Raw genomic sequence first — 27,972 nt, forward strand, 5'->3', positions numbered from 1 at the left:
GTATTTTTCAACAAACACTCCCCCGAGAGTGCTTGAATTTTCTCCCAATCTTTCTCTGAAGCCAACGGCTTCAGATAGTTAGCAAGCTCCACCGGCCGGAAGAGCAGGTTGCACCCGGTAGAGACCGAAAGGGTAACATTCCTCCTCCTTTGTGGATCTTCAGAAGGGGCAGCATAATTTTGTCCCAAATTCCCATGAACTAGGGACTGTGGAAGAGGAACACCTTCTTTATGGTCAGTTGCGGCCGATGGAGGTGATGTGGCAATTGCTGGTGGAAGAATGGATGAAGATGGAAGTGATGTAGTAGTTGTTGTTATTGGTGAAGGTGGAGATGAAGCTGATGGAGTTGAAGAGTGAGAAGAAGTTGCATCAAATGCAGTGGTGGTTGTTGGATGCTCGCCAACCAAAGACGGCACGGACCCGGTAGTCAACCCCGCAGTACTGGGCGCAATAATTGGGGCCCGAAAACAGGAGTTGGCATTTTCTACCATATCAAATTCTCCACAAAGTACCGAGATATCATCCTCAGTTGGTGTAATTGTCTCAATAGGTCAAGCATCCTGTTGAGATGATGAGGATCGTCGCCTTCTATGTAGAGAAGCTCCCTCATCACTAGCCTCTTCATCATAATCAATCATTACGGTGTCTATGATCGGCTCGGAAGGAGGACCAATCACAATCACCACCGGAGATGACTCGGGGGCATCAATCCTTGCCCTCTTATTCTTTTCCCCAGCCGCAGAGGAACGCCTTCTCTTCGGTTGTTTATCCTCCGGCTGGGGACTCCGTAAAGAAGTGTTTGTGCCCGAAACAGGCCCGGAGATACCTGTTCAAGTAAGTACCTCCTGAAGCAGCCTGGTTGCATCATTAGGATTAGCCAAGACGTCCTCCTCGGGGACAGCAACAGAGCCCACACGTAGACCTAATTTTGTGACAAGTCAGAAGGGTTCAACCAAGTTTTTCATATACAAAAAAATGGAAGCAAGGTAAGTTCAAATTACCATGATTTTTGGCCTTCCACCCGTATTTTAGGGCCAGTGCTTTCCACAAATGATTTTCAGGTGTCGTAACATCCAAAATCTTCTGAACCCACTGGTCCAAGCCTTCCACCACCGGTGGGATCCATCGTGTTGCTGAAATATGCGAAAGGTGAGGAGTCGATACGGCCATAGAAGAATATTTAGTGAAAGAAAATATATTAAATAAGGATCTTACGAGTACGGTTCCAAGCGGCTGGAAAGGATGAAGCCCTTGTCAGAATGATATTATTTGTGGCAACTACAACGAACCGTTCCGTAACTGCAACGAACCGTTCCGTCCACCCACGGTCGTTATCATCATCCATGCTAGTCAGCAGAGCATGGTTTTCGCATTTGCAGAGGTTTATCATAACCCCACGAAAACCTTTGGGGGAGTATAGATTCATCATACGAGCTAATATTAGCTCTTCTCCAGTCTCCTAGCACAAGCGTCGAAGGCAGACAACCATCCTCCGCACTAAAGGACTTACCTGTGCCAAACATACCTGGTAGCGAAGGAAAAACTCCGCAATCACGGAATCAAACTCTCCACTCAAAGAAAACACACCCAAAGTAAAGGGATACGTGTAAAAGTATGTAAAACCTTCTTTGGGAAGGGTAACTCGCTCTGATAGATCAGGAGCAATGATATCCAACTCATGGCAGCGACAATCTTCCTTCACAGCAGGAATACTGGAAGGACGAACGGAAGAAGGGTACCTACTAACAACCCATCTACGGGGGTTAGCAGTAGGAAATTTCTCTTCAAAGTCCTTTGTGGTACTGAGTCTTCTTGGGATGATGGAACCCACCATTGGAGGAGCAGAGTCCTCGACTTTGTTCTTGTTCTTTGAAGAACCGGCACGCTTGGAGGAAGAAGCCATTGAATAAGAAGAAGGAAAAGGTCTTTGTTTGAAGAGAATTAGAAAAAGGATGGAGAACAAAGATACAAATCAGAAGCTCGAGAAATTATGAAGGGCAAAGGAAAAGAATGATGCGTATAAGTAAATTTTGGCGGCTAAATTCATGGCCATATTACCTCGATAATCGACAAAAGATGTGTTGAATCATGGGATGATGCGTGTTTGGGGTATTAAATGTGGAGAGACATGCGTCTAATCAACTATCAGAAGCCTTCAGAGGGAGTTACAGTATTTCCCGCCAAAAGCGTGTTTCTTCCAACATCCCGGTAAAACAAGTTATGTCACCGGAAAGCAGGGAGACTATCTATATAGGGTGAAATATAATATGACACGTGGTCATCTAAAGAAAAGACACCCCCAAGACGTGGATGGCCGAAGACCGAACGTAGCTATTCTGCTTGTCACCGGAAGGGATAACGTTAATAAAGGTGTATTAAATGCTCTCCGCCCTGTAGCATTTAATAAGGAATATTCTGCAGCATTAGGAGCGGCGACCCATTATAGAGAATTTGGCATTTATGTTCGCCGCTACATCTTCATTAATGACCCTCATAATTGACATTAAAGTAGGGCACGATCCTAGGACCTCCTTCCCTAGACACATCTATAAATAATGAGCCGAGTTATCATTGTAAATGACACAAATTTTCTAGCTAAACTTATACTACATTCTATACAAAGCTTAATGCAATCTTACTTTCTAGCTTTTTGATCTCATCATTGTTGTACCCGGAAACCGTGTTCCCGGAACTATTATCTGTGTTGTTTCATCTACATTTTAAGACTAAGTATTATACATTTCTTCAATTATTGTATTATTTCAGGATCAAATTAGTTCACTTGTCTAGAAACCATGTATAAACTCAACTATACCGTTTTAAGAGTAAACAATTGTCATTCTGAAATGACAAAATATCTATTTACAATCGTCTTAGTCTTGTTATTTTATGTAAACGCATGCAATTGCGTTGGTGTTAACAAAAACATAATTTGGCGAACATAACAAGCAGGTTACCAATAGGATAAAAAGCAAAATTTCCATTTACAATTGTTTTACTTTTGTTGTTCTATGTAAAAGCAAATATGCAGTCGCGTTGGTGTTAGCAAAAACATAATTTGGAGAACATAGCAAGCAGGTTACCAATTGGAAAAAAAAAATGTAACAAGCAGGTATAGTCCTTTTTCATTTCATGATTTATTGCATGATTTAAGTTTTTTTAATTCCTTATTGGAACATTTTTGGACGGGAAAGAAAAAAAGGAGTTATGGCACTTTCTCTGACCCAAAAAAAAGAAGTTATGGCACCCTATAATCAGTAACTGCATAATTCTTTTTTTTTTTTGTTGGCATTAGTCTATCTTTGTTTCCAAAATCTCATAATTAAAACTACTATATTTCTTCCTATAATCAGTTTCCTCCTTTATAATTTCCCTCTGTACCCAAATACCATCTCTTCTTAAAGTTGAAAATATTTACAGTGAAGTTTTAATGTTCAGGATAATAGGATTTTAGTATTCTGAACAGTGCAATTATGTAGAGAATTAAAGTTTTTGTTCTCTTAGTTTTTGGCAAAAGATTGGCAATTACAAGAATCAGAGCTATAAGTGTGTTACAGAAAAAAAGTTTCATATTTTAATGTTCATGACCGTAATATTTTATTATTTATTAAAAGCTTTCTCAAGACTTCATTCTATCAAGGTACTTTAAGGACCTTTTCCAGTTCACTCATATCCTCCAGCCATTTTTCGTTGGTATTGATCCTTTCTCACCACTTCACATTTCATCGCTCTCTCTATACAAATTCTTCAGCTTTACTTCTATGATATTAATTTTGATGATAAGAAAACATCTAGCAATAATAAATGACCTTTTTCTCTTTTATTCTTTGAAGAACTCAACTAGTTGAACATGGACATAATCTTCTTTTTTTCCCCCTTCTTTTTGTCCTATGTAAGACAACCCTTTTAATTTTCTTATTTCTGAAATTTTATTATTTCTTTTCTTAACAGGAGTTCTGTGTCTTTTTATGCTTTTAAATGCAAATTCATGTGAATGAAACTATTTTTAAATTATTTTCAAACAAAAAGTAAGAAGAAAGGGCAGTGAAGGGTAGTGTGTGTTATTGTCTAATATTTTGATTTTTGTGTCTTTTTGGGTAACTTTCCTTTGTTCGGTGGTTAATCTCTGTAGGCCCTATCGTTGTGTCTTTATTTTTATGTGAATATTCATTTCTTCCTTGCCATTCAAATTAGGTTAAACATTAAATTTATTTACTTATGTCACGACCCAAAATCCAACCAGTCGTGATGGCACCTAATCCAACCCGCTAGGTAAGCCAATTAATAACAATCCAATTCAATGAGATTTACTGAGAGAATAAATGATGAAATAATCGAATTTTTATACACTTCCCAAGGACTGGTAGTATAAATCATGAGTTTCTAAGATTTTGAGTTTACAAAGCTGGTATAAATAATTACATCATCTGTTTAAAATTTACATGAACAGATTAATAATTCTAGAGCTACCAAGAACAAAAGGCACCTATGACCGGAACGCAGGTACATCTTCAATGCCAACTCCCTCCATACACAGCAACATCAACATCAACATCCAAAATCTGCACACAAGGTGCAGAAGTGTAGTATGAGTACAACCGACCACATGTACTCAATAAGTAACAAACCTAACCTTAGGTTGAAAGTAGTGACGAGCTTGGATAACGGTCAAAGTCCAACACTATCACGACCCAAAACTAACTCGTCGTGATGGCGCCTATCATTGTACTAGGCAAGCCGACTACTCAGACATATCCAACACTTTTAATCTTTGAAAGGTACTAAAATAGTTTAAGGAAAAACTCTTAAAAACATGATAGAAAATCATAACTCAATACATAAATTCTTCCTAAACTCCGGGTGTCACTATGTACATGAGCATCTACATAATGACATAGTCTGATACCCTGTTTAGAGAATAAAATTGAATAAATAAACCGAAAGATAGGGAGGAGAGTCAAGGTCTGCAAACGCCAAGCAGCTACCTCGATGATTTCCAAAGGTCTGGACTATGTGAATTAGCAACCGCCGTGACCGGAAGCACCTGGATCGACAGACGAGGTACAGGGTGTAGCGTGAGTACAATCAACTCAATAAGTAACAAATCTAACTTTTGGACTAAAATTAGTGACGAGTTCAAATATTACAACCCACTTTCAACATTTAACAGTATAGAAAGTTACAGAAAATATGACTATGATATCTCAGAAATTCATAGTCTACAGGTAAAGGTACAAGAATTTAGACATGCTTTCAAATTTTGAAAACAAAACTTAACACAACCCAGGGCAGATCCAGCCCAAGGTAAATCCAGCCCAAATGTAAATAAATTAGGGCAGATCTAGCCTAAATGAAAATAACTGCTAGCATTGCGCCCACTATGGATGTGCAGACTCCGGAGGGGCTGTTCCAGCCCAAGTGCTATAATAAGTCAAATCCTGGCATGAATCAATAAAACATGCTACGGCGTGCAACCCTATCCCATGAATACCACTCACAATAAGCCCTCAGCCTTACTCAGTCAATATTCTCTCCAGTCTCTCGGGCTCTCAAGAATCATGATAATAAGTCCAAGCAATGATGATATGATGTATCAAATAAGGATAAATGAGACTGGGACATATTATGCAAATAATAATTGTGACTGAGTACAAATTGGCAGATTAAGCAATTAATTTCACAGCAAAGATCCGTTTAAGCAATTAAATGCGGTGGAAGTTATTTAAGGACGAGGTCCTTGTGGTGAAATATTTATGAGTTTAAATTCTCCCTTGGTGAAGTTTAATTTTTACTATAGTACTAATAGGGAGTTATGCCTGATAGGCTTATGTGATAATTCTTTTATGTATTTCTGTGCCATAATTGTGCTGTAATTATTAATTTTTAGCCTACGAGGTGAGTGCCCAGGTGGCGTTAAAAGTGACTCGTTAAGTCGGGTAAATAGTTATGAGGTCTTCATGCCTCACATTTTGCTATCAGTGTTGTGAAAAATTCGAAACGAGGTCTTTGTTAATATGAAGTTAAATGGGCGATGTTGTAATTGATTATGAACAACTAGTAAGACTAGAGATGTGGTAATGGGCATACATATGATGTGCTTCATGTCCTGATATCATTATGATAATACAGTACTTGTAATACTGAGATTTTTGTTATTGATATATACATTGTGGTATTTTGTTGGGTTGTGGATGTGTTATTAGGAGTTATTTTGGTGTTACTATAGCAGGTGGATAGGCCCAATTATAGTGGAGACTCTGCCGAAATTTCTGAAAAGATTGGGAGTTAGTAAGAATTTGGGGGATAGAGATGTGCAAAAGAAGGGATAAGTTATGTTATGTGTTTGAGGGCGAATGATCCTAAGCAAGGGAGAATGTGACACCCCAGAAGAAGAAAAAACTTTGAACTACTTCAACACTATCAAGAAATTTAATGTGTGTGTAGGCACGAGTTGCTATAGCCAGTTGAGACTAATATCGTGCGTTGTTGTGAAAATCGGGCCTTTTGAGAATATTTGGAGTGTAAGAAATTGATCTTAAAGTTTACAAATATGGATAAAAGAAATAATCTCAATTGAGATGGTATTGTCAGGCTTATCTGAAATGCGGTAATGTGGGATCAACTGTGAGTATATGTGTAAAAGTAAAATCATCAATTTGGTAACCTCATAATAATTCTTAGCACGTTCGAGGACGAACATTTGTTTAAGAGGTGGAGAATGTAACGACCCGACTTGTCGTTTTAAGAATTAACGCCCCGTTTAGTGACTTAAGGTCTAGAGTAATTTCGCCAGAAATTTTGCATACATAGAGTCGACTTTGGAAGCTTATATCTCGCAATTCATAAGGAGTCAGAAAATTATCAAAACATGAAAGTTGTAGTCTTTTAATTCTAGTTTCCAGAAAGCTAAACCATTCATCATTTGGACATTTGTACATAAAGTTATGATCAATTGAATGAAGGCTGGTGCAAGCAAGTTCTGGTGTGAATTTTTAGTGACAGATGGACAGGACTTAAGGACCAAAAATGGTCATTTTCTTCATTTCGTTTTGGATTTTTGGAGCACGCTTCTTGGGAGATTTTTGGGAAATTTTCACCGAAAAACATTGGGATAAGTGTTCCTTATCCTATATTGATTATATTTCATGATTCCATACTCATTTACATCATGAATCCGTGAATTTATGGAAGAAAAATCAAGATTTTTGCAAAATCTTCCAAAAATGAAAATTTAAGATTTGGAGGCCGAATTGTTATCGGAATTTGATAAAATCGGTATGGTTGAACTCATATCGGAATAGGTGTTTGGATTTCGTAAAAATTATGTCGGGTTCCAAGAGGCGAGCCCCGCATTGACTTTTGTTGACTTTTTAGAATAAATTTCAAGTCTACATTTTATTATCCGAAATTATTTCCGATGAATTTTAATGAAGTTATATAATTAATTTGGATAGATTTGAATTGTCCGGAGGTTAATTCAAGCAAGAAGGCTATTTTGGAATATCGGCCTAACTTCAAAAAGGTAAGTGTCTTGCTTAACCTAGAGTGGGGGGATTACCTCTTAGGCATCGAGTCTTATGTGTCATTTGTGAAATGTGAAAAGCCGTGTACGCGAGGTGACAAGACATACTCAGGCTTATATGTGAAAAAATTATTGAGTTAAAGTCTTGGGCATATTGTGTAGTAAATTGGATAATTATTGGTATATATTTAATCATCTAATTGCCATGCCTCAAATCATAATTATTGAACTTGTTTTTATATGACAATTCGATGTAATTATTACTTGTATAATTATGTGATTTCCGTGAGTTTGATGGTTTGATATTTCTTGGAATTTAATTTCATTATGAATTTTTTCTATGCAAATAATTAATTAAGCAAGCTTAAGAAGAAGTGTTAATATAATTATCTAAACTTGGATTAATGAAGGAGTGCCCTATGTTGATTATTTTTCTATCTCTGTTGATTATTTTTGAGGTTTTATATATATTATGTGTAGCCTTGGGCTATTTGTTGTGAAATTAATTGATTTTGTTATATCCTTGGAATTGGTTGTGGCCATTGGGTAAATTGTGATATGAATTGATTTTTGTTACTTTGCCGTGATAATATTCAGTGTAAATTATTGTGTTAATTGAGTTATCATTTTAAGGATATAAGGGTGGCATCTCACTGTTGATATTATGTGGGCATAAGGGAGGCATTTCACTGTTGTTGTGTGTGTTAGGGTATTGTCTGGGCGGAGCGATAAGGGTGGCTATAGGAGCGATAAGAGTGGCTATTGATACTGTCAGGGCGGAGGGATAAGGGAGGCTATTATAGGAGTGATAAGGGTGGCTATAGGAGAGATAAGGGTGGCTATTGTCAGGGATGATATGTGATTATATGGGGTTTTGCGTTGGAAATTTTTATATGATGTTGTGATTTTTATTGTATTTATTTTAATAACTTGTGCAATTGGTCTTATTGTTGGTAAATTGGTAATAATCTGATTTATATTGAAATTGGGGTATGTGGACATTGCCAGGCGAATTATGATATGAAATGTGGGCACGAGGTGTCTTGAGTAAATAATGATGATATTGGCACGTGAATTGTCCGTGCAGTTGTGATACGAAATGAGGGCACGAGGTGCCGGAAAAATATGATGATTTAATTATAGGCACGAAGTGCCGTGAAAATATGAAAGTGGGCTGAGACCCGTGTTTATGAAAAATATGAAAATGGGTTGTGACCCGTAGTTGTATGATTATGAAATGAAGTGTCACATGGTGACTCTGTAATTGAAAGAATTATATTCAAAATATTTATTTGGAAGGATTTTTATTCAAAAAGATTTAATTGAAAGAATTACATTCGAAAGGTATTTATTTGAAGAAATTATATTTGAGAGAGATTTATTTAAAGGAAGTATATTTGAAAGATATTTATTTGAAGGAATTATATTTGAAAGAGATTTATTCGGAAGAATTACATGTGAAAGATATTTATTTGAAATACTTGATTTAATTGGGTATACTTATATTTATAAATTGTTGAGAGTTATTAATGGTGTTCTTGTTGCACTTATTATTATTTGTTTCCTATTATTTTGTATATCTTATTGCACACGCTATTAGACTAGTGAGTGTCTTGATTGTACCTCGTCTCTACTCCACTGAGGTTAGTCTTGATACTTACTGGGTACTGACTGTGGTGTACTCATACTACACTTCTGTATATTTTTGTGTAGAGCCAGGTATTATTGGAGCTATCGGACTCGGACAGAGTTAAAGTGTGATCGCAAGGATTCAAGGTAGAGCTTCTTGGTCGTCGCAATCCCTTGAAGTCTTTACATTTTATTGTACTTTTAATTATTAGTCAAACAATATTGAGTATTCGATCATTGAGAACATTTCATGTATTTAGTTAGAGTTCGTGACTCAGTACTACCAGTCTTGGGAGGTTGTTATATTCATATTTGTTCCGATGTTGGTTTTGCTTATCTATTTAATTCAAATTCTATTAAAAAATGGCTTCGAAATATAATGAAAATCGGCTTACTTAGTCTTAGAGAGTAGGTGCCATCACCACGCCTGTGGTGAGATTTTTGGTCGTGACACATTTATACTTCATCCGTACCCCAACTATGTTGTTGTTTAATTACTTGGTTATTTTTCATTGCCATTCGTGTTTCCCTTATCGTTACTACTGTTTGTAATCTGATTTCTGTCTACCATTGGCATTTCTTTTATATTCCTTCTTTGTTAGCTTTATGTCATATCCTGCATAGGTTTAGATGTTCAGTGGGTATCTTGATCTGGCCTCATTACTACTCTACCGAGGTTAGGCTTGATACTTACTGGGTACCACCGTGGTGTACTCATGCTACGCTTCTGTACATTTTTTTATGCAGAACCAGGTACTTTGGATTGAGTCGATTTTTTAGACTTATGCTTGATGTGGCTGGAGACTTCAAGGTACACCTACCGGGCGTTCGCAGGCTCCGAAGTCATCCTCTATTGTATTTATTTCCATTGTTTCCTTCTATTCCAGAACAGTGATGTATTCATTATTTAAATGTACTCCTAAAAAGGCTTATGACTTGTACTACCGATTTTGGGATATTATGTCATGTTGAGACTATTAGTTTATTTAGAAATTTCCGGTTCATGATTAATAATTGTTTAGTAAGACCTGTTATCATTTCGGCATGTGTTAGGCTTACCTAGTTTTAGAGACTAGGTGCCATCACGACTCATTCAGAGGGTTTTTTGTTTAGGTCGTGACATGAAAATGCAACATACAGTTGTTCGTGCAAGAAAATATATTGCAATAAATATCGTCCAATATTTAGGATGTTTGTCCTTATACAACAACAACATACCCAGTATTATCCTACACCTATGGGGTCTGGGGAGGGTAGTGTGTACGCAGACCTTACCCCTACCTTGTGAGGATAGAGAGGTTGTTTCTAATAGACCCTCGGCTCAAGAAATCATAAGCACCACATTAATGAAAATATAGACAAGAAGGGACAGCACCAAAAATCCATATAAAAGCAGAATTAAAACAACAAGATAGTAAGGTGATCAACAATGAAAGAAAAAAACGATTAGTCATAAAAACCTACTACCAACAGAAGGCGAGACTGCGTGTCAATACTATTGTTATGAATACTCTAGACTACCTACTCTACTACCCTCATCTTCAACCTCAATATCTTCCTATCAAGGGTCATGTCCTCGGTCAGCTGAAGCTGCGCCATATCTTGCCTAATCACCTCTCCTCACCTCTTCTTTGGCCTACCTCTACCTCTCCGTAGGCCCTCCAATGTCAACCTCTCACAACTCCTCACCGGGGCGTCTATGATCCTCCTCCTCACATGACCAAACCACCTAAGTTGCACTTTTCATATCTTGTCCTCAATAGGGGCTACATCCACCTTGTCGCGAATAACCTCATTTCTAACCCTATCTAACCTGGTGTGCCCGCACATCCATCTCAACATCCTCATCTCTGTTACCTTCATCTTCTGGACATGAGCGTTCTTGACTGGCCAACACTCAACCCCATACAACATCGTCGGTCTGACCACCATTCTGTAGAACTTACCTTTAAGTTTTGGTGGCACCTTCTTGTCACACAAAACACCAGAAGCGAGTCTCCATTTCATCCATCCCGCCCCAATACGATGTGTGACATCTTCATCAATCTCTCCACCCCACTGAATAATAGACCCAAGGTACTTAAAACTTTCTCTCATAGGGATGAACTACGAGTCCAGCCTCACCTCCCCTTCCCTCCCTGCCCCACCCCCGAGTCTTACCACTGAACTTACACTCCAAGTATTATGTCTTGGTCCTGCTCAACTTGAAAACTTTAGACTCTAGGGTCTGCCTTCATACCTCTAACAGCGCGTTCACACCGCCTCACGTCTCTTCAATCAATACAATATCATCTGCAAATAGCATGCACCACGGCACCTCCCCTTGGATATGGCGCGTCAGTACATCCATCGCCAGGGCAAACAAACAAAAGTGTTGAGTGTCGACCCCTGATGCAACCCCATCATAATCGGAAAATGGTCCGAGTCCCCACCCATCATCCTCACTTGGGTCTTTGCTCCATCATACATGTCCTTAATCAACCTAACGTAGGCAACAGGTACACCTCTAGCCTCCAAACATCTCAACAAAACTTTTCTCTAAACTTTATCGTGCATCTTTTCTAAGTCGACGAACACCATATGCAAGTCCTTCTTCCTCTCCCTATACTGCTCCATCAATCTCCTAACAATGTGGATGGCTTCTGTAGTCGAACGCCCCGGTATGAACCCGATCTGGTTCTCGAAAATAGACACACTCCTCCTCACCCTTAGCTCTACCACTCTCTCCTAGACTTTCATAGTATGGCTAAGCAACTTGATACTCCGATAACTATTGCAATTTTTGATATCACCCTTGTTCTTGTATACATGAACCATAATGCTCCACCTTTATTCATCGGGCATCTTCTTCATTCTAAAAATGACATTAAATAACCTAGTGAGCCACTCCAAGCCTGCTTTGCCTGCACTCTTCCAAAACTCCACCGGGATTTCATCTGGCCCGGTCGCTTTGCCCCTGCTCATTTTACGCATAGACCCCTCCACTTCATCAGCTCTAATTCGGGTACAATATCCAAAGTCACAACAACTCCCACAGAGTTCCAAATCACCTAGTACAATGCTCATGCCCCCTCCTCATTCAAGAGACAATGAAAGCAGGTTTGCCATCTATGACGGATAAGCCCCTCATCCAACAAAACTCTACCTTCTTAGTCCTTGATGCGCTTCACTTGATCCAAGTCATGTGCCTTCCTTTCTCGCGCCTTGGCTAACCTGAACAACCTCTTATCCCCACCTCGGCCCTCGAGTTCCTCGTACAAATGACGAAAAGCTGCAGTCTTGGTCGCCGTAACTTCTAGCTTTGCCTCTTTCTTAGACAACTTATATTTCTACCTATTTGCCCTCTTTTCTTCCTCGTATACATTTTTCACTAGCTTCAGATACACCGCTTTCTTGGTTTCCACTTTTCCTTGCACCTCTCCATTCCACCACCAGTCTCCCTTGTGACCACCAGAGTAACCCTTTGAGACCCCTAATACCTCTATCGCGGCTTCCGTAATACAATGCGCAGCCGTGGTCCATATAGCGCTTGCATCCCCACTACTCCTCCAAACCCCCACAGTCAGCAGCTTGACCCCCAACTCTTGCGCTTTAGCTTCCGTCAAGGCTCCCCACTTAATCTTATTTTGGCTATACATCGCCCTTTTCCTCCTCTTCCTCGTGATCCCAAGGTCCATGACCAGGAGCCTATGAAGGGTCGAGAGGTTCTCACTCGGGATGACCTTGCAATCCGTTAAAACACCTCTATCGGACTTCCTGTAGAGTAAACAATCAATCAGAGTCTCGGCCAGCGAACTCCGAAAGGTGACCAAGTGTTCCCTCTTCTTCGGGAAACTCGAGTTTGCTATCACCAACTCAAATGCTCTAGAAAAGTCCAGCAGAGACATTCCTCCTCCGTTTCTATTTCCAAAACCAAAGCCACCATGCACATTATCATACTCCCCCAGACGTCGCTCCAATGTGCCCGTTGAAATTTCCTCCTATGAAAAGCTTCTCGGTATGCGGGATACCACGCACCATCTCATCCAAACCTCCCAGAAACGCCTTTTGACTTCCTCATCCAAGCCTGCTTGGGGTGCGTACGCACTGATTATGTTCAAAGTAAAACCTCCAACAACTAGCTTAATACTCATCAGCCTGTCATTCACCCTCCTAACCTCCACCACTAGTTCACGGAGGTCCTTATCAACCAATATACCCACCCGGTTCCTTCCCTCCACCCTCCCAGAATACCATAGTTTGAACTTGTCCACATTTCGCGCCTTATCTCCTGCCCACCTAGTCTCCTTCACACAAGCTATATTAATCTTCTTTTTCTCAAGCATCTTTGCTAACTCTACAGATTTTCGAGTCAACAATCCTATGTTCCAAGACCCTACTCTCAGTCTAGTAGCTCCCTTATCTTTCTTACCCCTGCACCCCCTCCCCCTTGATAACACCCCTGAGGATAAGACCTTACCCTACCGTCGTTCACCAAAGCCACTATAAATTAAGAGTCACTACACAAGCCCTATCCCGAAAACAAGCGACAAAAATAAAATGAATAACCAAAATATAATCTACCACTAAAGATCGAAAAATAGGTGAAGAAATAAAATAAAGGAACTAACGGGAACTATAATCTACAACTAAAGGTTAGAAAAACTGGTGAAGAAATAAAATAAAGGCACTAAAGGGAATTATAATCTACAACTAAAGGTCAGAAAAACAGGTGAAGAAATATAATAAAAGAGCTAAATGGGACTATAATCTACAACTAAAGGTCAAAAAGAAAATGTGCAAAACTAGAGTAGAACTATTAGGGGATATATTAAATAAAGATTCAAAATAAAGAATTAAACAGGTAGATAACAATATAAATAAGTAGACAAGACTATTACTAATACAGTTAATTAAAAATGTTAGGGCAAATACTAATTAAAGATTCAAGAACATATAGGCAGGCAAGAAGATACAATTACGCTAAAATATCAAACTATTAAAATATCAAGACAAGAGAGGAATAATAGAACCTGGATTGCAGACCCAAAATTCCGAGAAAAATGTAAATCGCTTCAGCCACCAAGTTTTTACCGACCAAATTCGTTCTTTCTGAAAATTGATTGCTCCTCCAAACCGTTATTGTCGGCCAAGAATGTATAAAAAACATAAAAGAATGTGTATCTAGATTCTCTATTTTTCTGCTTTAAGTTTCTGTTTGACAGATGGATCAAAGAAGGGCCAAGAATGCTTGGCAATGGAGAGAAAAAAAGAGAAGGTATGCGAATATTTTCACTGAACGGCAAACTTCTAGAAGTGAAATGGGGCATAACTTTGACAACAACGATCGGCCGACGGTGATGGTGACGAATGACGAAAAAACACGTTAGAGTTTCTTGATTCTGTTCTAGTATAGTCAAACCTCACTTTTGAATTCAAATTCATGCAAGTCTCTCTTTGGAAGTAGCCTTAGACGAACTAAATATGATTTCAATATTTCTGTCCTGAAATGTCATGACCCAAATACCTAACCAGTTGTGATGGCGCCTATCGTGGAACTAGGCAAGCCGACATTCTCAATATGCTTTCAATATATATAACAGAAGTGAGCTAAAGCAATTAAACTAACTGAAGGTTTACATAATAACGGGGTAAGGACCCAAAACACAAGTGCAAAATGATAGCCCGACATCGGGGTGTCACTAAGTCATGAGCATCTGACAACCAAGTTATGCCTCGAATCTAGCCACAAACAGTACTAGATAATCAATATTGGCTAAAAGGATCAATTCCATAAGAAACTACTAAAATATAGTCCAAAATTCGAAATCGGCTCAATCTAAAATCCGAAATCAGCACAACCCGGCCCCTGGTCCCACGTCTCGAAACCCGACGAAAGTCACAAAACCCGAAAGCCCATTCACTCACGAGTCTAACCATACCAAATTTATCAAAATCCGACCTGAATTGCCCCTCCAAAACCCCAAAATTCACTATCCAATTCCCAATCCCTAATCTCCCAAATCTCACCTCAAACACTCCCCAACTAGGTGTAAAATCAGTGGGAAAAAACCATTATTGAATATAAATAGGCACAAGGAACTTACCTCAGTGATTATTCCGAAATGTCTCTCAAAATCCCCAAAATCCGAGCTCAAAAATGATGAAAATGGTGAAAGATCTAGAAGTGTTCTATTTATAGGTTCTGCCCAGACTTCTCGCACTTGCGGCTCCATTTTCACATCTGCGGGCAAAGCCCCGCTTCTGCGGAAAATTCCCTAAATACTGCCTCCGCTCCTGCGATCAAGTGACCGCATCTGCGGGCAACGCGGGTGCGGGAACTACATCGCACATGCGGTCCAAACTCGCACTTGCACCGCTAAATCCGCTTCTGCGACCATCGCAGGTGCCGGAATGCCATCGCACCTGAGTCCTCTGCCCAGATCCTCCTTAGCCGCATATGCGGCTCCTACTTCACTTCTGCGGGCTCGAACCTGTGGTTCCCACTCCGCATGTGCGGTTACACCAGTAGCAGCAGCTTCAGCTGCAATTCCTTAACTCCCATCAAGCCGTTAACCACCCGAAATTGCCCCGAAGCCGCCGGGACCTCAACCAATTATACCAACAAGTCCTATAACCCGATACGAACTTAGTCAAACCTTTGAATCCCTCAAAATACCAAATTACACCCGGATTCAAATCTAAAGAACTTCTAAACTTTTGAATTCAACAACGACGCCGAAATCTACCAAACCACGTCCGATTGACCTTAAATTTTACACACGAGTCAAAACTGACACCACGAACCTATTCCAACTTCCGGAAATCCAATCCAGCCCCGATATCAAAATTTTCACTGCCAGCCAAAATCGCCAAAATTTCAACTTTCGCCAATTCAAGCCTAATTCTACTACGGACCTAAATCACATTCCGGACGCGCTCCTAAATCCAAAATCACCTAACAGAGCTAACGGAACCATAAAAATTCAAATCCGAGGTCGTTTTCCTATAAGTCGACATCCGGTCGAATTTTCTAACTTAAGCTTCCAATTAAGAGACTAAGTGTCTCAATTCACTCCAAAATCACTCCGAACCCGAACCAACCAACCCGGTAAGACATAATACAGCTGTAAAGCACAAAAGAAGCAAAAATGGGGGAAACGGGGCTATAACTCTCGAAACGACCGGCCGGTTCATTACATCCTCCCCCTCTTAAATAAATGTTCGTCCTCGAACGGGTCTAGAAACATACCTGGAGTCTCAAATAGGTGTGGATATCTGCTCCGCATCTCCCGTTCGATCTCCCAAGTGGCCTCCTCCACAGGCTAACCTCTCCATTGCACCTTCACTGAAGCTATATCCTTTGACCTCAACTTCCGAACCTGCCGCTCCAAAATGGCCACCGACTCCACATCATAAGTCATATCACCATCCAACTAAACCGTGCTGAAATCCAAAACATGGGACGGATCACCGATATACTTCCAGAGCATAGAAACATGAAATATTGGATGTACACTCGACAAGCTAGGTGGCAAGGCAAGCTCGTAAGCCACTTCCCCGATCCTCTGAAGTATCTCAAAAGGCCCAATGAACAGAGGGCTCAACTTTCCCCTCTTCCCAAACCTCATAACACCCTTCATGGGTGATACCTTCAACAGAACCTTCTCCCCGACCATGAAAGACACATCACTGACCTTCCTGTCAGCATAGCTCTTTTGCCTAGACTGCGCTGTGCGAAGCCGCTCCTGAATCAATTTCACCTTGTCTAATGCATCCTAGACCAAGTATGTACCCAAGAGCCTAGCCTCACCCGGCACAAACCATCCCATCGGAGATCTACACCGCCTCCCATATAAAACCTCGTATGGAGCCATCTAAATGCTCGACTGAAAACTGTTGTTATATGCAAACTCCGCGAGCGGCAGAAATGGATCCCATGAACCCCCAAAATCAATGACACAAGCGCGTAACATGTCCTCCAATATCTGGATAGTGCGCTCGGACTGTCCGTTCGTCTGAGGGTGAAAGGTTGTGCTCAACTCAACCTGAGTACGCAATGTAAACTATGCTCAACTGTGCTCAACCTGAAAGGATGTGCTCAACTCCAAAACTGCAATGTAAACTGTGTGCCTCTATCAGAAATGATCGAAACTAGACACCATGAAGGCGAACAATCTCTCGGATGTAAATCTCAGCCAACCGCTCTGAAGAATAAGTAGTGCCAACTGGAATGAAGTGCGCGGACTTGTTCAACCGATCCACAATCACCCAAATAGCATCGAACTTCCTCGAAGTCCGTGGGAGCCCAACTACGAAATCCATGGTGATCCGTTCCCACGTCCACTCTGGGATCTCTAACCTCTGAAGCAAGCCATCCGGTCTCCAATGCTCATACTTAACCTGCTGACAGTTGAGACACCGAGCCACAAACCCAACTATATCCTTCTTCATCCTCCTCCATCAATAGTGTTGTCTCAAATCTTGGTACATCTTCGCGGCACCCATATGAATGGAATACCGCGAGATGTGGGCCTCCTCGAGAATCAACTCCCGAAGCCCATCCACATTGGGCACACATATCCGTCCCTGAATCCTCAAAACGCCATTATCACCAATAGTCACATCTCTAGCATCACCTCGCTAAACCCTGTCCTAGAGGATGAGCAGATAGGCGCCATCATGACTGGTTATGTATTTAGGTCATGACATGAAATCAGGCTAGTTTCACTATATTTGTTCTTGAAATAGCTCTTCTTCCCATGAAATAGCTATATCAGCAGTAAATAGAAGATTCTGCAATAGATGTAACGTTCTTGAAAATGAATGTTGTCATGTTTGTCCTTATACTTTATTTATTATATTTACAAAACATAAACATATTAAAAATTATTTTCATACAAATTTAAAAGGATATTCCTTATTTTCGGAAGACGAAAGTTGAATTCAGTGATAAGAATATACTTAGAAGCACATTAACCAGTTTCATAATTTTTGCATGTATGGCATTATTGTCAAAACTTCTATATACAATATGTGTGCTATTACATAAGCTATTCGGCGTATCTAAGTTTTTCAGTAGCATGACACGCATATTTTTCTTCAAAATTAACCTATATACAATGGAAGATCAATTTTAACTTAGTCTATTATATATACGGTTACACTAACATACGTAAGAAATAAGAAACTTGACAACAAATATGTATGGTAGAAGGCCATTTGGTATTAAAGTATTTAAGTATTCTTCTTGGTAGTAATTATTGCTATCATTTTCTGCTGAGTCAAAAACTGAAAAATATTTTGTTTTTACTATAAAATTTTGCAATCAACCTTTTACTTAGTTGATCAATATATTTATTTCTACTAGCTAAGATATCTTTTTAATTCTATCATGAAATTTGCACAAATTGCATTTTAATCTAATGATAAAAATATTTCTCTTATTAAATGCACTACTATTACCATTGAGATTGATAACCAAGTGTTTAGGAAGAACCAAATCATCTTTTATTGGATGCTCTTCTTCGTTTCCGACACGAAGCAAGAAGACACTGAATACTGGATCTGTTCTTACTTTATATTTCTTGTCAGTTGAATATTTTTCGTTTGAGGGCAGAAGTATTACTTTGGCAAGCTAGCTTTTATAGTCTCTGCTTTTGTCGATTTTGGAAGTACCGGTAGTACTTGACAGAAATCACCTTCCAAATCATTAATTTTTCCAAACGGTTCATTAATATCCAATATATCTCTAGAACTCCGGGCAATTATTTCGATCGTTTGACACTAAGCCATACGTGCTTCATCCCATATTATCAATTTTGTTTTCCTTATAAATTTAGCACTATTGCTCTGCTTTGATATATTTGTGATGGTTATTTAAGTTGTTTGAAGAGATATATCAAATCTAAAGTAGGTGGTCTCACAATAAAATTATTATTGGTACACCTCTTGCTATTATTATTAACAGTGTCATGCCTCTTTATATGATATTTGCAAGTAACGCATGACATAGAAATATTATTTCGATTCCGCCGGAGGCATCTACAAAGAATAATCTCATTATACCAGAGTCGACTCTTTATAATATAGTCTTGAAAACTTGTTTTTGTTAGGATTTAGTTTTGATTGTGCTTCCTCAGACACTTGTATAACATTTTGATTCTTAATAATATATTAACATTTTTACTTTGTGTTCTAACGCTCTTTTTATGGAATAAATTTACGTACCCTAAGATTCTTTTTAACTTGAATAAGAATTTTACTCATATGATGAATTTAAAAAATATTTAATTATTTAACTTGGATTCTCTTACTAAATGATTAATTAAAATATTTAATTATTTAGTTTTAACATAAGAAATAATTTATTCTATGTTGATTCAGATCTCATCTCTTGTTTTAAATATTTAATCTTAATTATAATTTTATCCACCATAAATTTTATTTTCAAAGAGTAAAAGATTGATATGACATTTCACTATTAAATCTTTATGTTTTTAGAATCATTAGTGGTATTGACTCTTACCAATATTTTTTCTCTTTCTCACATATTATATTCTTAAATATTTTCTTAGTTGTTGCTTAATAATTGGGTATTTTTAAATATTACACGAAAAATTGATAAAACAATATTATTTGAGTAGAAAAATAGTTCAAATATAATATAAAAATATATTTTTAATAAAAATTTAATAGACAAAATTTTATTAATTGAAAATCTTAAATATTAAAAATTAGCATAGAAGGTATTGTAGTCCATAAAATAGGTCATTGCAGTTATATCCTTTCCCTATAAGTTCTTCCGTTTAATATTTTAGGGCTATTTTGATATATTAATATTGTATTTATACTTTTATAATAATATAGGTTCTCATTTTTCTAAATGGATTTGGACAATATAATACATTCTCAAATTAAATTAGTAATAGGACATTATAATACGTTTTCAAATTAAATTGGTAATAGAAATTTTTAAGAAGTATATCCTAAAATTAATATGATTACATGACTAAAGATATTTACTTGTTCAATTTTATATGAATTAGACAGCTTGAAAGTAATTAACTAATAGGATTCCAAAAGGTAATCATGTAGGATTCCTAACGTGTAGTATTATGTTCTAAAACTAATATGATTATAAGGCTAATATCTAGAATTTCAGTTATGTCCTTTTAATATGAGTTATTATGCTTAATATTATAAGATTATTTTTATAAATCTATATTTTATTCATATTTTTTTAATAATATAGATATAGATAGATATCTCCATAGAGCTCCGGACCCACTTTCATAATAGATATATGGGTACTATCAATATTTTCCTCAATTAGCCATGTGTAGCTCCAAGATGTCACATGATGGCCAAACAGGCATGTTGATGACACAGACAACTTAAAGTTATATATATATATATCTATATATATATATATAGTACGGTTATGCCCGGGCAAAGCCCGCGCCCAACGACTATATGAGCAGTTCGTGTTTAAATATACAACTATTTAATGTTTCCCTGCTACTCCCTCCTTTAAATTAGATGAGGTACTTTTCTTTTTAGTCAGTTTCAAAATAAATGACACATTTTTAAATTTAAAAATAACTCAACTTTAAACTCTTCATTTTACCCTTAATGAGAAACTTTTTTAACCACACAAATGTCATGACCCCACAAAGTTTTTACCCCTTAAGCTTTTAAGACCACAAGTTTCAAAAGTCTTATTTCTTTTTCTTAAACTCCATACCGAATCAAACTACCTCATTTAAATTGAAACTGAATAAGTAATTTTTAGTGGTAATATTATCCTTGTACCATTCAGAAGCTTTTTAAGTATACTTTATCTGACATACATTGTTTATCATAGTAATTTAATCATTTATTAATTCCTACATGATACAATTTAAATATTTAATTAAACTATATTTGGATTTGTAATTTTAAATTAGAGATTATTTGAGTGATTGTAAATTTTTATTATCAATTTCATTTAATTTAATTTAAGAGAATTCAAAAGAAAAAATGAAGATGTTAAAAAAAGTTCAAAAAATTGTATAGCGTATTATGACCAATAACATTTTGGGTCCTGGTTCTAAACAAACTTTAAATAATTAAAAGTAATAAAATAACTTAACTCTGTCATTTTCTCCATTGTTGTTGGCGTCAATTATGTGTATACTCGAGTGTTTTATTACAAAAAATAATAACTATTAAATGTAAATTAAAAATAATGATTATTAAATGATACTTCATGCTCTTTCTTTTTAAATAACAAGCCGTTTAAATTCGATCGATTTATGTAATGCCAATTACGCAAGCCGTAAATTGTATGTTCATCGTATGGTCAATATAAAAGTTAGCATTTTATACTCAAAACTTTCCTTTTAATGTTTAGTTTTGAAGAGACATGGATATAAAATTAAAAATTAATTTGTAAAGACCCATAAAACCATTTGATCCAAATTTTCTAGTGTACTTTTTTCCATGAAATTTTTTAATATCTTAAAAAGAGATAATTGGCTTACCAAAGGAAATTTACTTTCCCTTCTTATGCTAGCACTAACCCAAGCAAAGATCTTTGTAATTTACGGTATTTACTCTATTCTTCGTATTCTTTTTTATTTTATTTTTCACTCTCTTATTTTAGTAAATAATATTTTGACTAATATGATATTTCGCATTAAATAATTAGCCCTTTTTTTGTATGCATAGTAATTATTCCTTTACCAAATTTCCTAATTTGTCGTAATTCTTTAGATCATAAACTTTGAAAAAGGAAAATACTTCTCGCTACATTATCTTTCAAACTTCAATATAAAATGAAATGAAATTTTCACCGCTCTCCGGTAAAAATATGAAAGATATCAAATACGTAGTACTTTAGCACATACACATTTATTAATGACAATAGAAGTTCAAAAATGTATCTATAAAGAAATGAGGATGAACAACTTAAATATTTAATGATCATAATATTATTTTAATAAGAGTTTTTCTCATTTTAAGTTTTTTTTTTCTTTTCAAACAACTGAATGAAACGAAAAGGAAACTATTTTTCTATTTTGATCTTTTATAATATATAGTTTCTGGCAAAAATTTTGAAGTTATATAGCGTTATAACAATTAACTTGACTAATTTATTTTTAATTAATCGAATATTAATTGGCTCATATATCAAGTATATTATATAATGATAGACTAAGTTTAGTTATAATATAATCATAATATTAGATAAATTTAAATCTGAATTCAAATAAGGTGTGGTAACTTTCTTTCAATCTAAACCACAAAAAAGTATTGAAAAGTTGAAAAATATGTGTCACGACCCCAAATTCCATCCATAGGATGTCGTGATGGCACCTAGTCTCTAATACTAGGTAAGCCTATCAATGCGGAATAACAATTAAAATATGAAATAAATAAATCTACAATTCACATAATTACAACTCCCAAATTCCGGTAGAAATAAGTCACAAGCTTCTAAGAATTTATCCTCAATGTATCTATATATCACGGTCTAAGAAAAATAAGGAAGCAACATAATAATGATAGAAGGGGACTCCGGAGTCTGCGGACGCTGGCAGATATACCTCGAAGTCTTCGTACACAAGTAGCTCACTGACGTCTGGACTGGTAGGATGTACCTGGATCTGCACAAAAAGATGTGCAGAAGCGTAGTATGAGTACACCACAATGGTACCCAGTAAGTGTCAAGCTTAACCTCGGTAGAGTGATGACGAGGTCAGGTCAGGCCCTACTGGAAAAATAAAAGACAAGGTGAAATATTTAACAATATAATAAATATAAAATGACTATGGAAATGAATCAAGTAAGTAGTGTGTCACCAATTAGCTACGCAAAATAATGGCAAATAATACCTCGTGGAAACAAAACAGAATTCTTTTCAACTTTAAGAAAATCACAACAATAATCAAAGGCAACTGCGACCATAAATTAATATCAACAAAGGCACTCCCGAGGTACCGCCTCGTAGTCCCAAATCATAAATAAATTCACAATATCTCATTTTCTTATATCACAGCGGGAGCCTTCACATTTAATTTTAAAGAAAAATATTTTTTCACGAAATAGTATCCCGCATTTTAGCCACCCTTATCACACAGTATGACTTCTAGTAGTTCCCCTACTAGCCACACGTATCAAGCCACCCTTATCCCACCGCATGCATTTCAACACCCAGACCTTATACCACCGCATGCATATTAATATCACAATATATCAAAATTTGTACCTCAAGTGCCCAAATTATTTAATTTGCCAAAATAAATAACATCTACAATACTTTCCACAACAGGGAGCTCACGACTGAATCAGAATGAGTACAAAATCTCACAAAATATTCGGGAATAAATAAATCAACATAAATAATATTTAAAAAATTTTAATACGTTGCCTCAGTTCTGTCACAACCCAAAATCTCACCCATCGTGATGGCGCCTATCTCAATAATAGGCAACCCGGAATTCTCAATAAAACACAATTTCTCTTAAGATTGAAAATATAATATTTAAATACAATACAAACACTCCAAAAAACCTGGTGTCACTAAGTACATGAGCATCTAATATGAATACAAGTCTAGAAAATATAGTCTATAATAGTCTGAGACCAAATACGGTAAACAAAGAGATAGAGAATGAGAGACAAGGTCTGCGGAACACGGCAGCTACCTCAAAATCTCTTGAAAACCAACCGCGCGAAAGGATCAACACCCGCTATGTCCGAAAATACCTGGATCTGCACACGAAATGTAGGGTGTAGTATGGGTACAACCAACTCAGCAAGTAACAATAATAAATAAGGAACTGAAGATAATAATGAGCTACACAGTTATGGTTCATTTCGAGTAATTCGAGCCAAGAATAGACATGCTATCAAATCTGGCAGATAAATGTCAAATCAATTTTTATACAGTTCCTGTTCATGTAATCTGTATATCCACAATCTTTCAGAGATTTCACAACAATGACAGATAGCAACTAAGTGCAACAATAAATGAAAATCAAGTACAACCTCTTAGGACAACAATCACTCACTAGGCTCCCAGCCCTCATCACTCCCTGGGCTCCCAGCCCTCATCACTCTCTCAATGGGTACCCGCGCTCATTGGGGGTGTACAGACTCCGGAGGACTCCTACAGCCCAAACGCTATAATCTGTACGGATAACTCACATGCCATAATATAAATATCCGGATCAACACGGCCAACTCACGTACTGCACGACCAACTCACGTGCTATAGTATAATATAAGGATCCGCACGGCCAACTCACGTGCTGCACGACCAACTCACGTGCTACAGTATAATATAAGGATCTGCATGGCCAACTCACGTGCTGCACGGACAACTCACATGCCATAGTATAATATAAGAATTCGCACGGCCAACTCACGTGTTGCACGGACAACTCATGTGCTGCACGGATAACTCACATGCCATAGTATAATATAAGGATCCGCACGGCCAACTCACGTGCTGTACGGACAACTCACGTGCTGTACGGACAACTCACGTGCCATAGTATCAATATCTCATAATCAGTCCCTCGGCCTAACTCAGTCATAAATCTCTCCAGTCTCTCGAGCTCTCAATAATCATGAAATCAGCCCAAACAATAATGATATGATGTATCAAAAATAATAACAGAGACTGAGATAAAATGTGCAAATAAAAACTGAGACTGAGTAAATATAGCATTTAGCAGGCAATTCAATAAGTACACAAACTTCGTGGGTCCCAACAGTACTATCACATATCCTAAGCATGATTTCTAACATGATTTATAGTCAAATTTTATCAACACATAGAGAGAATATAGCTAACAACAAATTATTCAACTTTACAGTTTTCCGGGACGGACCAAGTGAATATCCCCTCGGTGCACATCCACACGCCAGTCACCTAGCATGCGCGTCACTTCCAAAATAATCACATGATACCAAAATCCGGGATTTAATACCCTCAGGACCATATTTAAAACTGTTACTTACATCAAGCCGTAAAATTCTTATTCTGCAATGTCCTTTCCTCGTGAATTGGTCTCCAAACGCCTCGAATCTTGTCATAAATAATTCGTTTCGGTCAATAAAATTCATTGGAATTAATTCTATAAGAAAATAATGATTTTCCATAAAAATTCGAAAATTAGCTTAAAAATTGCCATTGGGACCCACGTCTCGGAACCCGACAAAAGTTATAAAAACCGAGAACTCATTCCACCACGAGTCTAACCATACTAATTTTACCAAAATCCGACATCAACTCGACCTCCAAATCATCAAATTTTATTTCAAATCCCTAAGTTCAAAACCACCTATTTATACCTCAAACACATGTAATCTAGTCGGATTATTCGATGATAATTCAATATTATGGAGTAGAAATGATCACAAGGGACTTACCTCAAGTTTTCCCGTGAAAACCTTGCTCAAAAGTGCCCAACCCGAGCTTGAAATGTCCAAAAATGGTAAAAACTCGGAACCCCTCTGTTTTTGTACTGCCCAGAGGTTTTCGCACCTGCGGCAACTTGGCCGCTTCTGCGCCAACAGCATGTGCGGAAAAATTTCCGCATCTGCGCCTTTGCCCACATTTGCGCGCCTATTTGCGCTCCTGCGCAAGCCGCTTCTGCGCGCGTCCCTCCGCATCTGCGCTCATGCAGGTGCGGAATTTCCCTCGCACCTGCGACCACTGCCCCATAGTCCATTCGCGCATCTGCGCTTTCCAGGCTCGCTTCTGCGAGCTCGCACCTGCGATGGAATTTTCTCAGGTGCGATTGCAGTAGAGGGCAGAAACTTCAGCTAGTTCTTCTAAGTCCGAATTTGATCCATTAACCATCCGGGACTCACCCGAGGCCCCCGGGACCTCAACCAAATTTACCAAAAAAGTCCTAAAACATCATACGAACTTAGTCGAGCCTTCAAATCACATCCAACAACACTAAAACATGAATCACACATAGATTCAAGCCTAATGAACTTTAAAATTTCCAATTTCTACAAACGACTTCAGAACCTATCAAATCACGTCTGATTGACCTCAAATTGTGCACACAAGCCATAAATGACATAACGGAGGTATTCAAATTTTCAGAATCGGATTTCGACCCCGATATCAAAAAGTCAACCCCCCGATAAAACTTTTCAAAAATTCAACTTTCGGCATTTCAAGCCTAATTCCACTATGGATCTCCAAATAATATTCCAGACGCGCTCCTAATCCCAAAATCACCATACAGAGCTATTAGAAACATCAAAATTCAAATTCGAAGTCATTTACACATAGGTCCATATCCGGTCCATTTTTCTAACTTAAATTTTCAATTATGAGACTAAGTGTCTTATTTCATTCCGAATTCCTTTCGGACCCGAACCAACTAACCCGACAAGTCATAAATCAATTGCAAGACATAATTTGAGCAGTAAATAGGAGAACATGGTTATAATATTTAAAACGACTGGCCGGGTCGTTACATTCTCCCCCTCTTAAACAAACGTTCGTCCTCGAACGGGTTTAGAATAATACATGGAGTCTCAAATAAGTATGGATATTTGTTCCGCATCTCCTGCTCAGTCTCCCAAGTAGCTTCTCCGACTGGCTGGCCTCTCCACTGCACCTTCATTGATGCTATGTTCTTTGAACTTATCTTTCGAACCTGCCGGTCTAAAATAGCCAACGGCTCCACATCATAAGTCAAATTACCGTCCAGCTGTACTGTACTGAAATCCAGAATGTGAGACGGATCCCCAATAAACTTTCGGATCATGGATACATGGAACACTGGATGAACACCTAATAGACTAGGTGTCAAAGCAAGTTCATAAGCCTCCTCCCCAATTTTCTTAAGTATCTCAAAAGGCCCAATATACCAAGGGCTCTACTTGCCCTTTTTCCCGAACCTCAACACACCCTTCATGGGTGAAATATTGAGCAGAACCTTCTCCCCAACCATGTGAACAACATCACGAACCTTTCTGTTGGCATAACTCTTTTGTCTAGACTGTGCCATGCGAAGCCGTTCTTGAATCACTTTGACCTTCTCTAAAGCATCCTGAACCAAGTCAGTACCCAATAGTCTAACCTTACCCGGCTCAAACCAACCTACCTGAGACCGACACCGTCTCCCAAATAAAGCTTCATACAGAGCCATCTGAATGCTTGACTGGTAGCTATTATTGTAAGCAAACTCTGCGAGTGGCAGAAATTGATCCCATGAACCCCCAAAGTCAATGACACAAGAACGTAGCATATCCTCCAATATCTGAATAGTGCGCTTGGACTGTCCGTCCATCTGAGGGTGAAATGATGTACTCAACTGAACTTGTGTGCCCAATTCTCGCTGCACTACTCTCCAAAACTGTGAGGTAAACTGCGTACCCCGATCTGAAATAATGGACACCGGCACACCGTGTAGGAGAACAATCTTGCGAATATAAATCCTAGCCAACCGCTCCAAAGAATAATTTGTACCGACTGGAATAAAATGTGCGAACTTGGTCAACCGATCTACTATCACCCAAACAACATCAAACTTTCTCAAAGTTCGTGGGAGTCCAACTACGAAGTCCATAGTAATACGCTCCCACTTCCACTCCGGAATTTCAAGTCTCTGTAGCAATCCGCCCGGTCTCTAGTGCTCGTACTTTACCTGTTGACAATTTAAACACTGAGATACAAACCCAACTATATCTTTCTTCATCCGCCTCCACCAATAGTGTTGTCTCAAATCCTTATACATCTTCGTGGCGCCTGGATGAATAGAGTACCGCGAACTGTGAGCTTCCTGGAGAATCAGCTCACGCAACCCATCTACATTAGGAACACA

General features: G+C 38.0%; 1 protein-coding gene across 1 annotated transcript; it reads right to left on the reverse strand.

The window, feature by feature from the left end:
- Positions 1-12,480: 12,480 nt before the first annotated feature.
- LOC104102391 (uncharacterized) lies at positions 12,481-13,476 on the reverse strand. Its single transcript, XM_070198700.1, has 2 exons — positions 13,183-13,476; positions 12,481-13,131 (listed from the first exon to the last, which is right to left on the reverse strand). Exons 1-2 carry the CDS (start codon positions 13,474-13,476, stop codon positions 12,481-12,483), a joined length of 945 nt encoding a protein of 314 aa, XP_070054801.1.
- Positions 13,477-27,972: the final 14,496 nt, after the last annotated feature.

Source organism: Nicotiana tomentosiformis, chromosome 3 (assembly GCF_000390325.3).
Source record: "Nicotiana tomentosiformis chromosome 3, ASM39032v3, whole genome shotgun sequence".
Classification (NCBI taxonomy): Eukaryota; Viridiplantae; Streptophyta; class Magnoliopsida; order Solanales; family Solanaceae; genus Nicotiana; species Nicotiana tomentosiformis.